Raw genomic sequence first — 17,588 nt, 5'->3', positions numbered from 1 at the left:
ACTATAAACGTCTTAACCCTAATACTGGTCAAATACTGGTCATGCACAGCCGCATGATGAAAAAATCTTAGCTCTTCCCAACTTGTACAAGTATGTATAAGTTTAATTTTAATAAAAGAAAAATAATACATTCGGAATATATAGAGCAAATATAATGACACTGTACGTATATATAAATTAGAAAATGTTTTTTGCCCATTTGTGTTCTTCACCTTTTTGTCCATTGCTCACTGGTGCAGAAGGAACTGTCATTTTCACAGGAGTCACAGAATTGTGGATTGGCAGTACATTGGTGTTTGCAGCTTTTGGTCTTTGTCTTGGTGCAATTGATGTTTCTGTTGGTCCAACTAATTCAGTTATTCTGTAAAAAGTAATGACTGTATTTACAGCTTTCTTTTCTGAGACATAAACATTACAAAAACATAATAAAAGTAATGCTACAGAGGACTTTGAGGGTCTGAGGGTTTCACGAAGGGAGAGGGGAAGAGGAGCTCTGGATACAAGGGTTCTTTGGAAAGATGAGATTAAAGAAAATGCCACCTAGCATAAAGGAAAATGATTAGGACAACACCACAATGGTAAACCCATTCCTCTCCATGAAATGCAGACACTGGACACTCAGAATTCTTGAATTGGAATGTTAAGCTTTGTAGCTGCCTCAAGGACTTTTAAACTTCTGTTGTGACAGCGAATCTACACCAAACGTTCCAGCCTGACGGTTCTCATGCTGTTCAGCACACAGGATCACCTCCTTCTTGAACACAAAACTACTGAGATCTCGTTAATTTTAGAAAACTAAAAATGAATATAAAAGTTACTCAATCACAACAACATGCTGGATCCAAAGAAATAGTGGTCTGTTACAGCACACCCAAACATTTCAACACTTTCTTTTAAAGGTTTTAAAATGTTTAAAAAGATTTTTATATGTTGTAACTGTTAATACAAAGGAGAATATAACTGCGGTTCTACTGTTTATCACACTAATATTGTAATTGTTATACATGTGTGTTGTACCAGTGATGTGGTTGTTGGGGTTATGCACAGGTTTAGTCTTAGTGGTAGTCCCACTCTTAGACTATATACTGCAATGAGTAAAAAAATGTTATCACATGAAGTCATATCCACAAATATACAAAAACAGTAGTGTACACGTCAATGAACTGAAGTGTGATCGGTAATCCATATAAATATACGGTATATTCAGTATATCGAATGGTTTTAAAGCCACTACGGTAGTTTGTGTAAAATATATTTTTATTATGAAAATGTAAAATAAAATTGTTTCCTCATTACTTGTTGCTAAAATTTGCATTAAAACTAAAAATATATTATTTTAATGCGGATGTAAACCTGAAAGAAGCATTCACAAGCTATAATGATAAACTAATGTATACATATATAAAACTGTTTCTGTAAAATAGCCATACTTTCTTGTTTAAATTAATTTAATACTTAACATACTGTAATATCCAGCATAAAATTAATAAATCTAAACAGTATACAACTTAGATCATATAATTGGAAAAAGATTGTCCAAAGGGGCTTAGCATTATCCGGGATTCAAAACCAGCTGTTTTCTGTTGACAGGCGAAATGCTTCTATACACCACATTAAACATTTACTGTGTCACCTGGTGGCTTTACAAAACAGTGCAGCCCCATAACAGCATAGTTTAAAAAAAGCGTGGTGTGGTGTGTTGTGGTATGTATACTGCAATTTTCTGCATTATACTGTGTGCATTCTGAATGGCTTGATCTGTACATCTGTACATCTGGTTGATATTGGACAGTACTTTCCTTGTTTGACTCTATCAAAGCTTTGATTTTTGAGAGAAGTATGCAAATCTGAATTTTGCAGTATGAACATCTGAATGAAATTGACAAAAATCTCCTAACTGGCCAAATACCATGACCCCCCCCCCCCCCCCCCTCTTTACCATCAGACCGAGTGACGTCAGAAACGGAAAAGAAAATACTATATAACCCAAAAGTTTGTACCGGCACATTGAACAATACTTCCGTTTTGTTGTTTCTTGCGGGAAACAAGACTTTGGCTTTATTGTTCCTTGCATGCAATAAATTTATCTGTTTTACTTCATCTCGGGATCCAGAACCTTATTCTTTCTGTTACAACAATTTTGGCGTAGTCGGCTGATGCTCCAGAAGGCGCAGAACTTCCCATCGGCAGGAGAGACGGTCAGTGCGCACAATACTAAGAGGTAAGGACGCCTCTTTTATTTAAAAGTCCCGACTCTCTCTGACCAATTGGGAAATCTCTGCTCCCTGCGAGAATCGACCGAGATGACGGAATAAACATGAGTTCCTGTATACCTCTAGCCGGGGAAGACACCGGTGTATGTAATGGGTGGTTTGCTGTAAGCCCAGAAGTTGTTCTGGCAGGCGGTATTGTGTACAGGCGTTCGAAACTGGTGTCGGGTGTATGCCTTAATTGCACGTATGAAACTGGTGTCGGGTGTATGCCTTAATTGCACAAGGTTTTTGAACGGGTCTGGACCTTTACCGTGAGGCTCAGGATCGGTGTGGGCCTTAATTGTGCCCGGGGTTCTGAAGCTGAGTGGTGCCTTAAAGTAGGCACATAATCCAGGACTGGTGTGGGCCTTAATTGCGCCCGGAGCTCTGAGGCTTGAGTGGTGCTTTGAATGCACGTATAATTCAGGATTGGGTCCTGAGAGTAGCTACGCCTTGATCGTGCATGGATAGGCGTGGTGTGGTTTTGTTTTGGTTTAAAGGGAACAGGAAAGACGTAGATGATACATGTATGTTTTTCGTGTTTTCCTCCGGTTAAAGCGAGCAGCAAAGACATAGATATAGATGTATGTTTCTGGTGTATTTCTTGTTTGTGAACATATACACACGCACGATACACAAACCATAAACACACCTCATAATAAAAGAGCAAAGCACTAAGTAGCAGGATTTAAAGGATGTTGAGACCCGAGAATCACCCTGATTGAGCTCAGTGTCCTAGTCCACCCCGGGGAAAAAGCAGTGATGCTGGCGTTCTGGGGATAGTGAATTACTGATCAAGAAAGGGGGTTTTCGAGGTCTCGTTCCTTGCCTGTGAACAGTGTGGTGAAAGTCCTCTCTAAAGGCTCTGAGAGGCATTTAGATCTGGAGGTAACAGACGCCCTTGGCTGAATAAGTGCAGTAATGCACAGGATTTTCAAGTAAAAGCATCATTGTATGAGCTGTTACCTCACACATGACAAAAGTAAACTCTTAAAGAAACTGAACATGTGTGCTCATTGGGTGTTTGAGAAAGTGGTGGAAATGTCTGATTATAGAGAGGAAGAGTGGAAGTTGATGGAAAGAGAGGAAAAATATAGGAAGAAGCTGAGTTTGTCAGAAGGAGTTTGGGGCGAAGATGCCTGTAAGAAAGCGTATGAACATTAGTATAAGCACAAAGGTTTAGCTGGAGTCCTGGTGCTCGGCCGACACCTGCGGTGGCAGATTAGTATGAAGGAGAAATCAGAATGGGATAAAAAAGAGAAGGAGTTCACAGAAAAAATAAAAGCGTTAAATGAAAGGAAAGATTATTTATTTGTGGCAAAAGAAGAACTAGAAAAAAAGCTAAAAGAGGCAGTGCAGGAGAATCAGAAACTAAAGGAGGAATTAGTTCCTGGTCACACTGCACTGGTTAATGTGTTACAGCCGGCGACTAAATTATATCCTGCTCTCCCGCAGGGGAACAAACAGTTGGGATCAATTCCCACAGTGGCCATATGGAGATGGGGGGTCTGACTGGGATAACACTTGGTATGAGTGTATAGAGATGGAACAGAGACTCCCCTCTTAAAGGCAGGGCGCCCGCAGATCTGTACTCTCACCCAAAGTGGGAAAGGACTTGATGTGGCAGGGGCTGGCGCTGCTGATGACAGCGCTACTCTAACTCCGTCTCGCACCCCGTCTAGGGGGTCCGCACTCGCACCTACCTTCCCTGATTCCCCCATACGGTCAAATCCAAAACCGGAAGATATTGACCGATGGGCTAGAGAAGTACCGGACCCAAAATTAGGAATGCAGCGAACCTGGAGTACGCTTCAGGAATTAAAATATACTTATGGTATCACTCCCCTGACTGCCGCTATGATCCTCAGAAGGACAGGGGAAAAGCGTGTTGGAGAACTTAGACAATTGTGTGAGGATAACAGCCGGGGAGGGTGATGGGAATAGGTTTGGTGATGGCTTAAACAAAATTACCCACCAAAGACAGACCGGAAAAAGATATCTGCGTGTCAACAGAAAGAAAGCGGGGATGTGGCTGACTTCACTGATCGCTTCGTCACACTCTGGCTGTAATGTTCAGGACTTAGTGACGAAGATGATGTGAATAGCGACACCTCTGCTGTAATTAAACACATTTATTTGAGCGGCCTTAAGCCTGATTTAGCCAAAGCCCAAAATAGGGCAAAATACAAGTAAACAGTTCGAAGAAACAGTTCGAATGGAACGTCAAATTGAAAGGAATATGTACGCTAAATTACAGGCAATACAAACAGGGTGGACACCCCCCACGCAGAAGGGAGGAGCTGGCTCCGACACCTGATTTAGTCCAAAAGGGGAAATTACTGCAGGTCGGTGCCATTTTTGTAAATATTTTGGGCATTTTCAAAAAAATTACAGAAAGAGATTGGCCATTGAAGGCAGGGGTGGAAAATATTGCGACCCCCCATTCAATCTCTCGAATCGAGAGGGACAAAGAACTCTGTTTTCGCAATTACAGGATCCGAGTGAAGCAGACAAACACGCTATCAGGGATCTTTTAAACTAAGACTCCCCCTAGTGGCCTCCCTACACCTATCTCAGGAGCTGGGTGAGAAGGAACTCAAATTACAATGTACGATTAATGGGACTCAAATGTCACTTTTATGGGACACTGGGGCTCAATTATCTTGTTTATCTGAACAGTCAGCCAAACGGTGTGGTGTCAAATTCACAGGGAGGGAGCTGGAGACCACTGGTGTGGGAGGCAGTCGAATAACACTCAGAGAAACTCAAAAACTCAAGATTAGACTAGGAGATGGGGAGGTAATATTTAATGCCGTCATGTGGGTAGGACCTACCCCAGATCTTTTGGAGTGGGATGCTCTACAATACCTACAAGGAATTACATTAACCGTACATTAGGAGAGGGTGGAGGTAAACATCTGGTCCCTCCAAAAAGACTAATTAAAAGGTCATTCAATTTGGACTACGGATAAGGACAAATGCGGACTTCTTGATATGGAACCCGCCACATTTACTGGGAATTCCCCGCCATACACAAAACCATATAAAATCAACAGAGAGGTGGAGGAAGGGGTTCGACCAGTAATACAAAAACTATTGACTCAAGGAATTGTACGAAAAACACATAGTACAAGCAACAGTCCAATATGTAAAGAAAGCCAGCGGAGCATGGCGATTCACAGTTGATTACTCAAAAGCTAATCAACACATCAACCGTCTAACCCCCTTGGTAGCAGATCCCTCTGCTATTTTTCAACTGCTGACCCCTGAGCACCAGGTGTTTTCAGTAATTGACATGGCTAATGGGTTCTGGTCTGTTCCTCTACATCCAGAGGTACAAGATTGGTTTGCTTTTGTTGTGGATGGAGATCAATATACTTGGACGAGGTTACCTCAGGGGTTTCATAACAGCCCCACCGTGTATCACATGGCACTTTGGAGGCATCTTCGGGAGTTGCCTCCAGTGTCCTCCGTCGTTATCCAATATGTGGATGATATTTTAATTGTGTCTCCCGACGAGGAAACCCACAAGAAGGACCTCCAAATTACTCTCAATCATTCGGTTAAAAAGTAGTTATAGCAAAGCACAGTTATGCCTAGACACCATAATTTACTTGGGACAGAAGATTAGTCAGGGAAAGAGGGAATTGACAGAAGATCGGGCCCAGGCAATCCGAACACACCCTAGTCCCAATACGGTGAGAGAGCTCTGATCATTTCTGGGTCTGTGCAATTTCAATAGAAATTGGGTTGATGCTTTTTCTGAAAGGGCCAAACCACTTACAGACGTATTGAAGGGGGGAGGGAGGTCCCTTGATCCTATTGCTTGGAGTCCTGAAGCTGAACACGCTTTTAATGATTTAAAACAAGCTCTGTTACAGGCGCCTGCATTGGGGTTTCCTCAGACGGATCAAGTGAAAAGAATGGATTTTGGACAGCTGTACTAACACAGGAACATGGGGGTAGGTACCGCCCAGTAGGGTATTACTCTGGATCCTTGGACGAGGTAGCAAGGGGATGGGGACCATGTCTACGTGCCGTTCAGGCCATCTGTCTAGCAGTGTAGGCAGTAAATAACATAGTGCTAGATCAACAACTGATTGTTCGATGCCCACATGCGGTACACACCCTCATGTCCCTGAATCGGGTCAGTCAGTTAATGTGATACGATGGAGCAAGTGGCAGGTTTTGTTAGAGGCTCCAAATATTGTTATTGAACGTGAAGGAGCTCTAAATCCAGCCACATTGTTACCTGACCCCTCAGAAGCCTATCTGTTAGAACACAGCTGTGATGTCTGGGCAATGGGAGAAGATGAGGGCATCAAAATAGCCGAGCAACCACTCGGGAATGAAGACCTCATCCTCTTCACTGATGGAACCTCATTCATAAATTCTAGTGGGGAAAGGAAAGCGGGTTTGGCTGTGACTACAGAACATGATATCCAATGTGGGGGAAGATTTGAGGTACCCACGTCAGCACAGCGAGCTGAACTGAAAGCTTTGGTGCTTTCTCCTTCCTAGTGCTACCTCCCCCTCTGACACAGCGCAGTGGGCGGCACGCTGTTTTCAGAGCCTCTGACTGGGGAAAAAAGACCTGCTGATCTGTTCTACATACCGGGAAGACAACAGAATATGATTTTTTCTATTCGAAACGTGTTGTTTTTATGAAATTCATGTATTTTAAACGTTTAATTAAGAAGTAAAAACCTTACAGCGTAGACAGAAATTTTAAGCTGATCACGAGGAAGAAAAATCACCCGTTTTTCGCGCATGAAAAGTGGTTATTAACTATCAAAACCTGTTTTTATAGCTTTTAAAATCATGCAATATCTAAGTAGGAACAAATCATTATATCTAATTTTTTATTTATTTTTTAAGAATTAAATTAATTGTTTGCCCAGCCTAATTTTAAAGACCTCTACTTGTGAAACTTTTCACAGCCTGAACATAAAACTATTATTAAAAGCTTATTAAAAACAGCCCCCATGGTGTTCAAACCAATTTTTTTTACACAGAAGACTGTGTAAAACAAAGAATTTAATCTCTTTTGTGAATCTTCAGCAATCGTTTCAGTTTCAACACAGTTAGAAATCCAATACGGGGCAGCGTATACTTTATATACTGTCTATATATTTATAGCTGTCCAAATCTAAGTGAAATCTACTGGAGGACAGGTGTTCAGAATGGCTCACTGATAACCCAAGAGTTCAGTTACTTTTTGCAAAAAAACAAAAAATGTACTTTAAGGTGCAAAAGATTTATATCTTTATACAGTTTTGTTTCAAAGTTAGTTTTTGTGTTCACCTCCAGCAGAGATATGTTTATAGTTCCAAAGATATAACCATAAACTCTGGCAGCACTATAGTCCTTCTCAAAGTTATGAATTCATGTCTATCTATCCATAAAAGTAAGCAAGTAACACCAAGACCTATAACCCACCAACAGCCTTTTAAAAACGTGAGACATGAGGGTAAAGTTGGCTACCTGGCTTTAGTTATGCTCTTCTTAGCCGCGACCTCACTGGCTGTCATTGGCTCTGGAAGCGCTGAGGGAAGAGGAGAGCTCTGCATGTAAAATGAAAAAAACAAACAATGAAATAACCCATCAGCACATCAGGATTTTTTGCACAAGCTGTTTAGTTTTTGTTTTTTACATTACCATTTCTAAGTTCAAAGGAAGTTTCAGTTTAATTTCAAAAGCCAAAAGTGTGTGGTATTCATGTGGAAATTTCCTGATTAAGCACATTCCATAAAACAAAAACAATAAAACCATTAATCTGTAATAAACTGCATATACTGTATACATAAAAAACATGACAAGTCCTAATTGCCTTAGCATTGAAGTGCAAAAAACATTATTTGGTTTTCTTATCTTTTTTCATTTCATTAAGAAACAGAACAAAGCTGTAAAGTATTTAACATGTAAGAGAAGAAAAACTTTTGCTAAAAAAATACATCAATTGCTGTTAGACTGCTTAATGTGGATATAGTGTTACAGCCTACAAGACATATCATGTGAACTGGAGCTTGCAATGGATATTATTTAAATACTTCACAATTATCATCCATCTCAAGCAAAACAGCAGGAAAATATAAGGAAATAGTGCAGTGCAAAACTGATTGTATTACATAACATGATAAAACGTACAGAAAGGTTTGGCACAGGGTTCTCTTTTCCAGCCAACTTGAAGGCAAAATAAGAGACCTGATAGATGTCAGGTCTTTTCTCTAGATCTGGCTCTAACATATAACCTGAAAAAGCAAAACACCACCACCTTAACAACATTTCAAAAAAAGGCCACAAACAATTGCACAGAAAAACCAGCTCCATATTTATATTTTACATCACTGGTGTCATTACAGTTATATTATTATTAGCACATCTGATATTAACTCAAGATAATGCAATCAAATGATTTTACCACATGGGGGCACTGGTGTTTATGTTCATATAAACCAAGTCTCATTCTATTTCTCTGTGTTTTAAAAACTACAGCCACACTACAGAGGATTTGAAAATTAAATAAATTGTAAGCAGTTTTTAAAAGTATTTTCAATGTGTACATAAAGAATGTAAATATTGTTAGTGATTAAAAAAAGGGTTCTACTTACGAATTAAGCAGTGCATTTTGAATGAGAATTTTGAATTATCTGGAACAATAAAAGTTCCATCACATATTGCAACTTGACTCTCCCCGAATGGAAGTGAGAAGAAACAAAGCTTGTACAACAAGCATCCAAGCGCCTGAAATTAAACAAAAGCAAATAAATGTGTATAAAAAAATGCTTTCTCTTACATTACAAACACTCCGAACAAAAAATTATCTCAGGAATCATGTTTGCAATATTGTGAATTACTATATTTATAAGTGATAACAAATGACTCTTTCCCACTTATCTTGAACTAGGTCTTTCTCATCACCTAGCTGTTCTCTTTGATTTCAAATTTCCTGTCTTGCACTACACTTCCTACACCCTCACACTCTTAAGTTTTCACAATCTGCAATCAGCAGACCAAACTAGTTTGACCAAACTAGATTTGATAATTCTGCTCTGTCCTCACTGTCTTGCTTGCTTTTAATTGCTTTTGGCACCTTAGTTCCTCTTAAAAATTAAATCATCTCCTTTACTTGCACCACCCCATGGTATACTGACCAGTTGTTCTCAATGATTAAAGTCTCCCACAAACTAGAATGTAGGTGGCATCTTTCTGGCTTGAATGTACATCTTCAGCCTTGGAAGGAGCTCTTGATTGAATACAAGGATGCAACCGAGTCAGAATCAACTTCTCCCATATCTTTGAGAACAACCATTACAATCCTAGATAACTCTACTCCACCATCAATAGACTGCTTAAGCCAAACTGCCCTAATACATTACCTACTTCTTCCCAACTTTGCAACCATTTCTTAAAATGTATTGGTTCCAAGAAAAACAATATCCAGCATCACATTCTCTCCACAACTACACTATTACTATTACACCTCTTCCCTTCATCCCCAGTTTTGATGGTAACCTTCTTTGTAGTTTCTCTCAACTTGACACTGCATGTCATAGTAAATCTCTTGTGTATCTAAATTCACACTAAACAAACTTCAACAGCCAGAATCCTGATCATGTCATGTGTAAGTAATCACATTACTTCTGACCTGGAGTCCTTGCACTGGCTAGTTTTGAATTGACTTCAACATTCTCACCTATAAGGCTCTACATGGCTTGGCACCTCAGTACCTATCAGACTTATTTTTGTCCATCTTGCCACCTCAGAACCTTCATTCATCTGACTCTGGTCTCATGTTTGCCCCCCAAACTCATCTACTTGTGACAGGGCTTTCTCTTGTTATGCCCCAAAGCTCTGGAATTCTATCTCCAAGGATGTCGGAGAGTCACATTTCATCAGAGCTTCAAGTATAAACTTAAAACTTTCTTCTTCAGAAAGGCTTTGATTTAAATTATGCTTATATAAAATAAAGTTTATTATAATCACTGACTGTCAGCATTAGAAAGGAAGTGCAATCAGGGAATTTGTTCATTTCTCACAGTTCTGTGAAGCAGGAAATTAGCCCAATTTTTTCATTTACTGTTTTACAAGTACCTGCCATTCAATATAAACTTTACTTGCTTCCATTACAAAACAAGTTTTTGTGTTACAGACTAGCTTAGCTTTTTCGTTTCATGGAGTCATTTTCAAAGTAATCGCGTATATTATTGCAATATCAAACACATTACGCTAAGTTTAAATCAAGAACACGCTTATACTCTCAAATGTAAAAATATAACTAATTTGCTTTCTCTTTTACATATTTTTTTGCCTAATATCATGTTGAAAAACAATCCTTTTACCAGGATTGTGAAAAGAATGATGCGGTGTCTGTAGTAATTCATTTTCTCTCTACTGCACTTACTGCTACTGGTGACAAAGCAGGATCAAACATTTACGTCTCCACCTCCACAATTCATTCCAAGCACTTAACAGCAGTATGATATGCTCAACTATGTTTCTGTATTTGATTTTGCAGGTGCAAAGTTTAAATATTTGAACCATGTGTTGGTTCTAGACCATGTCTTGTACTCACTAAGAACATTTCATGGTTTTAACAGAAAACTTTGGCTCTCCCCTCTTCAGAGAAGTTTCTTTATTGTTTCAGTTGATATTATGAGATCTAATTTAAATTACAAGTAGCATTCCACTTTGGAGACAATGCGTTCAATTGGTTAGGTTTTCTAGTTTTTCATTGCAGCTCTTACATCTGCAATTATGCCAATAATTGTCTCCAATATTATTTTTATAGTACTAGCCTTCTGTAGTTTGCACTCCATTATGTGAAAAACAATTTATTGCAGTTTCCTACAGGTTTCACTCTTCTTTGAAAAGAATAATTAAGTAGATACAACCATTACATTATATCTCTATCCTTAAAGTTACAATAGATCCCCAATTATGAAATCATCCTCTAGTACTTTCTTTTTGGGTAGAGAGCAAAAACCATCTGGAAAACAAAAGCTGCCATCAAGTATTGAGTCAGTAATATGAGACTAACGTGGATTGACATTTTAATTTACTTTGATTACTTTTGACTTTTCTTTTGATGACCCTGCTGTTCATATCAGAAGATACCCTGCTCAATGCAATGTCTCCACACTACATGTGATAGCAGTTGATTCAGTGATGTTTCACTTAGATAAAGAATTAACAATGATCTTACCCATATATCAGATTTAGTGGTGATTGGCTTCCCTGCATAAAGATTAATCATTTCTGGAGCTCTGTATGACAGGGTTGTGTACCTATGAATGAGATAAGTTGCATAAAATCATCAAAACACCTTTAAATACTATTTACACTACTTGTGACTGCAGTATAAGAGTATATAAGAATATATATAGACATAGTCCTCAATTTCTTATGTCCCAATTAATAATTTAATAATGGACCTTCTTATAGATTTATCCAAAAATTGAGATATTAATAATACTTTTTCAGTATTGTTAGTTTAATGTAAGGTTTTACTTGGACACGTGAAACAACAGGATGGTTTTACTGACTTGACCAATTATTAACTGTACAAGAACATTGTTTTCTTCAAATCAATTGGACAGCTACATGTGAGTGAGTCTATCATCACTTTTTGTTGTGTTGGTGCATGTGTTGGCAAGACAAACATCCTTAATATGTATGTTTTATCAATGCTTGTAAAATGATATTCAATAAGAAGAGTGTAGGTCATAAAAGGAACAGGAAAAACTTAACCAAAGGAATCAGTCATCTGAACTATGTAATCCAGGAGTGTAAAACCGCTTTGAACTGTGATTCCTAAACTGAGAGGCACTGGACCATGGGGATCTTGAGTCCATGGAAAAAAAAATCAAATTGTCAAGTTCAGCTGGAAAATTAATCTCTTTATGACATTAATCACACTGCTATTCAATTGTACATTTTTAAACAAAACTTAAAAAAATATTAAAATGTGTGGCTTGGCCAAAGAAAGAGCAATGTTCAGTATGTCTGTGTGTCTTTAAAATGTGAATGAAACCTGTTTAACAAAGAAGTGATCGAGGCACTCAAAGTTAAATTCATTGTATCACAGTGCAATGCCCCTCCTCCACTCACTCGAGTTTACATGACTTTGTTTTGGTGCCAGAGCACATCACCTGTCAAGTTTTTTTTTCCAAGCTAGAGTGACATTGAGCTTTTGTATATTTCAGTTCTGCTTATTTTTTATCATCTTTAATTCTAACCTACACAATGTTAGGACAAAAAAAAAATATTATGTGCCACACAGGAAACACGCGACTTTTATGTTCTGTAATGCAGTGTAACACTTACTTTTTTATTTCATCTTCCACAGTTGTAACTCCATCTTTATGTGGGTGGAGAACTTTGTGTGTGGCACTGCCAAAGTCACACAAGACATAGTTCCCTTGGTCATTTAAAAGTATATTTTCAACCTGGCATGAAAATCCATGATACACAAATTAAAACATTACAAAATAACATCTTGCAAAAAACAAATACATCCACGCATTTTGTAACCACTTTTTCCAATACAGGGTCACAAGGGAGCCGGACCTTATCCAAGTAAGCAATGGATACATGACAGGATACACACAGGATGCAGGATGGCTAGTCAGACATCCTGCAAGACATCCTGTCTTGCTAGTAAATTGCAAGGCACACACAGGAACAGTTTTCCCAAAAGACAATTAACTACAAGCTCATCTTTGGACTATTGAAGGAAACAGGAACACCCAGAGGAAACCCACATAAACACAAGGAGAACATACAAACTTCATGAAAATAACATCACATGTGTGGATCTGAACCCAGGGCCCCAGTACCGCGAGGTAGCAATTTAGCAGTTTAATAAATGGACAAATTTCGTATACAGTACACTGATCCAGGTCTAATCCTTGGGGAGGTCTAAGTGTGAAGGTCTGATTAGGAGTATCTAGATGCTACAGAACTCCATTTGTAGTGTTTTAAGGCAGCTTGAGTGCTTCGCAATACTTTGATACTGGGACTACATATGCAGCCTCTCCTGTGGGTTCACCCTGACCAAATAAGAATGCAACAGTTATTTTGTGAATGTTCTCTGATCTTACTAAGCTTTAATCCCATTCCAGGACTAGCTGGGAAACCAGTTTGCATCAGAGACCAGTGAACAAGAACACGCACGCTTTCCTTGAGAAGAATGGAACAGAATCCCACAAGACATCATCTGCAACTTGGCACAACACATGTTCCAAATGTACAGCTTAAATTGCGTCAAACACTGGTCTTAAAAACTAGCAGTGTTAAAAATACAACAAATGTTATTGGTTCTAATACTATATTTTTGCATTTTAATGCCTCTCAGTATATTTAATAGCATCTAAATAGCAAATACAGTTCAATGATTAGTTATTAACTTTTCCCACATTAAATAATTGCTAGTGTACAGCATTAACTTCAAATTCACTTTGACCAAAAGTGCAGTACATACGATGATTGGTTTCCCTTATTAATACTTATTAATAAATTATTACTTATTATTATCCCTTATTAATCAATTATACTTGTGGTTCTGTTTATGAAATAAAAGATACCTTCCATACCTTCAGGTCCCTATGAATGACTGGCGTTTTGCACTGATGTAACCTGGCAACAGCCTCACAGGTGTCGCAGAATATTGTCAAGACTTCCACTTCACTGAAACCAGTATGCAGCCGCTGATTCATCTGCTTTACCACTTGACCCGCTGTGAAAACAATTACACATCAGACTAAAAAATCTAGAGAAAGCCCCCCCAGGAAGAAATGATTAACTAATTTTTTGCTCTGCTTGTTCACAAAGGTTGAAGTTCACTTTCAATCAACAACTTTTTTGTGGGGCACCAGTTTGCACTTTTTGTTACATGATTTGTGTAATACATAAATTCAAAATCTTAGCCTCCCAGACTGAACTGCTCTAAAATGTCAAATGCACTACTATTTCAATACATGTATTATTCATAAACATTATGATTCCCTATGGGGTGGAGCACAACAGGGGCACAGGTTCCAATCAGGCCCAAAGGACAAACACATCCCACACACACAAGACTTAAAGGGAAAAATATGGTTGTTTTATTGAAACAAGCCAGGTCCTATGGTAAAACAACTGCAAATAACAGCCCACGCCAGAGAAAAATAACAGCTCACACAAAGTGGCGGTGGGGAAAAGCTTAGTCAGAGCACTGTTCTTACCGGAGCTTGTGAAAATAATCCTTCTCAGGAAACCTTTAGAAGAGGGTCAGGTTTGGTCTGCACTGGCTAAAGGCTGGGTGATCTGACAGCATTTCTTCTTGGAATTGGCTCCTTGTCAACACCATCTTCTTTTCTGCTTGGCACTCTTATTTACCCTGTCTGCGCAGCTATACCTGCTTAAGATCTGAGTTCTGCTATCTTGAGCGAGAGGATTACCTCCACCCATCATATGTTTACCCCATTAAACAGCACAAGGAAGGGAAGCATCCTCCCCCTGGATCATGCACTCATCTTAAGTTCCTTCCTTGTTCTCCAAATGACAGCCATCTCTCTCCTCGTAGCTGCACATGTTCTCTCTCAGAGCACACAGACGTTTGTATCACTACCCCCTTATTCAAGTGTAGTTAACAATATAGTGAAAATAAAAGAGCGGTTATCCATCTGCCGTTACTGTCAGGCTTCTTTATAATCAGATGACTTCTCTCTGGCCAGTTTGTTCTGCACCCTCTTTGAAGACCTCAAACCTATGTGGTACAGATGCAGCCATTCAAAATGGTGGGATATTTCGCAGTATACCCCGGTGGGCGTGTCGCATCAAAACCCAGTATCACGCAGTATCACGCAGTGTATCACGTCATTTGACGTCATACCGGAAAGTAGCCGGAATCACCTTGTAAAACCGACAGGAGGAGCCAATAAACCTTAACCTCTCATGTACAGCATTTGAGCTTTTAAATTTAAACTGTGTATTACAGCATGTTAATCATCAGTCATTAAAAAGTTGGTATATTTTATGAAAGCAAGATTGCTCAGTTGGGCAAAAGTACACAACCTACCTTTATCATAAATATTTTAATTATGCAGAAATATTTTATGCATCAAAGCCTTTACCGAAGATATTACTCATATTATTAATAATGAATGACCTTGGACTGTAAACTCAAAGTATTAAGCTGGTCCACATTATCTGTAACCGTCATTTTAAATGAAAAGACTTTATTTTTTCATCGACAAAAAGTAACAGCACAGCATTTCGTTGAGCTAACTAACAAGGACGGGACATTAGCTAGCCAATATGATAAAGGAATAAATTACTTCTTTTGTTTATTTTTTTTTGCACATTTATTTGAACATTTCCATCGATTGTACAAGCACTGAAAAACTGTCCAATCCCTAGTTCGTCGGGCATTTTCTTTTAGTATAACAGACATAAAAACTCCCTTGCTTTTAACAGAGCGTTTCATAATTTCTAACAACGAAAATTATTTAAACTGCGGCACTTATCATTCAACCAGAGCTCAAAATATCACAAGGATCCTCAAGAGCACAACAAAGACTTTTTTAAAAGATAATTGTACCAGATACATGAGAATCCAAACTTTTTTTATCTACGTCTTTAAAATTTATCACACAGTAACAAGTCAAATTTCAGGGGCGTCCGTATACCAGAGATTATGGTACCACTTCAGAAGGGTGTCAGCCAGTCAGATTCCAGGACCGGAATTATCTGTTTTATAATCGAGAATATGTAAGCACGTATCTAAATAAATTAATCATGATATTCATTTAAGGATCTAAATTTCTAAATCTATGTATCTATATAGCTGGTAGTATTACTGGATTTCACTTTCTTTGTAAACACGTTTTGTTAACACCCGAATCGCAGGTGGATTCTGTTTTTTGGTCTGTTATCGTCTGTAGCTCAAATCCTGCTTAACTAAAAATTAGACGCGAGAAGAGTATTATTGGACAATGTTGTGAGGCTCTGACGGAATTTCTCTGTAAACTGAAGAGTTATAGAGGAGACAGGTTGTGTATCTCTTCTTTTGACACTTGTAAAAAAAAATGTTAATGCAACACGGAAGATAATGTGGTGTACTGGTCGTTAGTGAAAAGATTTAATCATTTAATCTCTTTACTGTGCACATTTTAATCCACGTAGTATTGAATATTTATATGGAATTTTACCACTAAAGGGAAATTTTAGTAGCTAAGCATAAAACGCAGAGGAGCATAACGAAGGTCATAAACGATATTAATTAATATATTAATAAACATATTATGTAAACTGTAAGTTGCTGTTATTGGTATTTTAAAGAAAAATTACACACCAATACTCAATTTCTCCTAATAATAATAATAATAATAATAATAATAATTGCTTACACTTATATAGCGCTTTTTCTGGACACTCCACTCAAAGCCCTTTACAGGTAATGGGGACTCCCCTCCACCACCACCAATGTGCAGCATCCACCTGGATGATGCGACGGCAGCCATAGTGCGCCAGAACGCTCACTACACATCAGCTCTGATAGATGGGGGGAGAGCAGAGTAATGAAGCCAATTCACAGAGGGGGATTGTTAGGAAGCCATGATTGATAAAGACCGATGGGGAAATATAGCCAGGATGCTGGGGTTACACCCCTACTCTTTTCGAGAAACACCCTGGGATTTTTAATGACCACAGAGAGTCAAGACCTCGGTTTTACGTCTCATCCGAAGGACGGCGCCTGTTTACAGTATAGTGTCCCCGTCACTACACTGGGGCATTAGGACCCACATGAGCCGCAGGGTGAGCACCCCCTGCTGGCCTCACTAACGCCTCTTCCAGCAGCAATTTTTCCCAGGAGGTCTCTCATCCAGATACTGACCAGGCTCACATCTGCTTAGCTTCAGTGGGTTGCCAGTTGTGAGTTGCAGGGTGATATGGCTAAAGTATATTGACATTTTTTATATTTCAAAATAACACGTTCGTACTGTATGTACAGTACACAGCGGTACTGCAGGTTGAACTGTAGGGTGCAAATCCACCCGAACCCAAAAGCCTAACATATTAATGTGCATTCGCCTGTTGCTGCACGGTTTTCATCACTCTCTGCGGGAGTGCTGGCTGTGACGAATTAAACCGGTTTCACAGGTATTTTCAACCCCCAACCAATGTTGTTTCATCGGTTGTTATCCTGTAAAGCGCTTTGAGGAGCCACCTTTAAAGGCTCTATATAAAATAAAGTTTATTATTATTATTATTAATATTGATCATATTTTTCCTCCCAGAACTTGTAAATTGTTGCTGTTATTGTTGTTGTTATCCTGTAAAGCGCTTTGAGAA

At 38.8% G+C, this 17,588-nt stretch overlaps 1 protein-coding gene across 2 annotated transcripts in view; it reads right to left on the bottom strand.

The window, feature by feature from the left end:
* The window catches only part of bmp2k (BMP2 inducible kinase), a 157,733-nt gene that overhangs the window by 51,967 nt on the left and 88,178 nt on the right, over positions 1-17,588 (bottom strand). For both annotated transcript variants that reach the window (XM_088629473.1, XM_088629474.1), the window contains exons 4-10: positions 13,847-13,989; positions 12,579-12,700; positions 11,458-11,539; positions 8,864-8,996; positions 8,400-8,503; positions 7,737-7,816; positions 213-361 (exon numbers count right to left, since the gene is read on the bottom strand). In XM_088629473.1, coding sequence (XP_088485599.1) covers positions 213-361; positions 7,737-7,816; positions 8,400-8,503; positions 8,864-8,996; positions 11,458-11,539; positions 12,579-12,700; positions 13,847-13,989 — 813 coding nt within the window. The remainder of the gene's footprint in view (positions 1-212; positions 362-7,736; positions 7,817-8,399; positions 8,504-8,863; positions 8,997-11,457; positions 11,540-12,578; positions 12,701-13,846; positions 13,990-17,588) is intronic.

This window comes from Lepisosteus platostomus, chromosome 4 (assembly GCF_059453375.1).
Source record: "Lepisosteus platostomus isolate fLepPlt1 chromosome 4, fLepPlt1.hap1, whole genome shotgun sequence".
Classification (NCBI taxonomy): Eukaryota; Metazoa; Chordata; class Actinopteri; order Semionotiformes; family Lepisosteidae; genus Lepisosteus; species Lepisosteus platostomus.
Note: the sequence above shows the minus strand (reverse complement) of the source record. Positions and strands in the feature narration are given on the sequence as shown.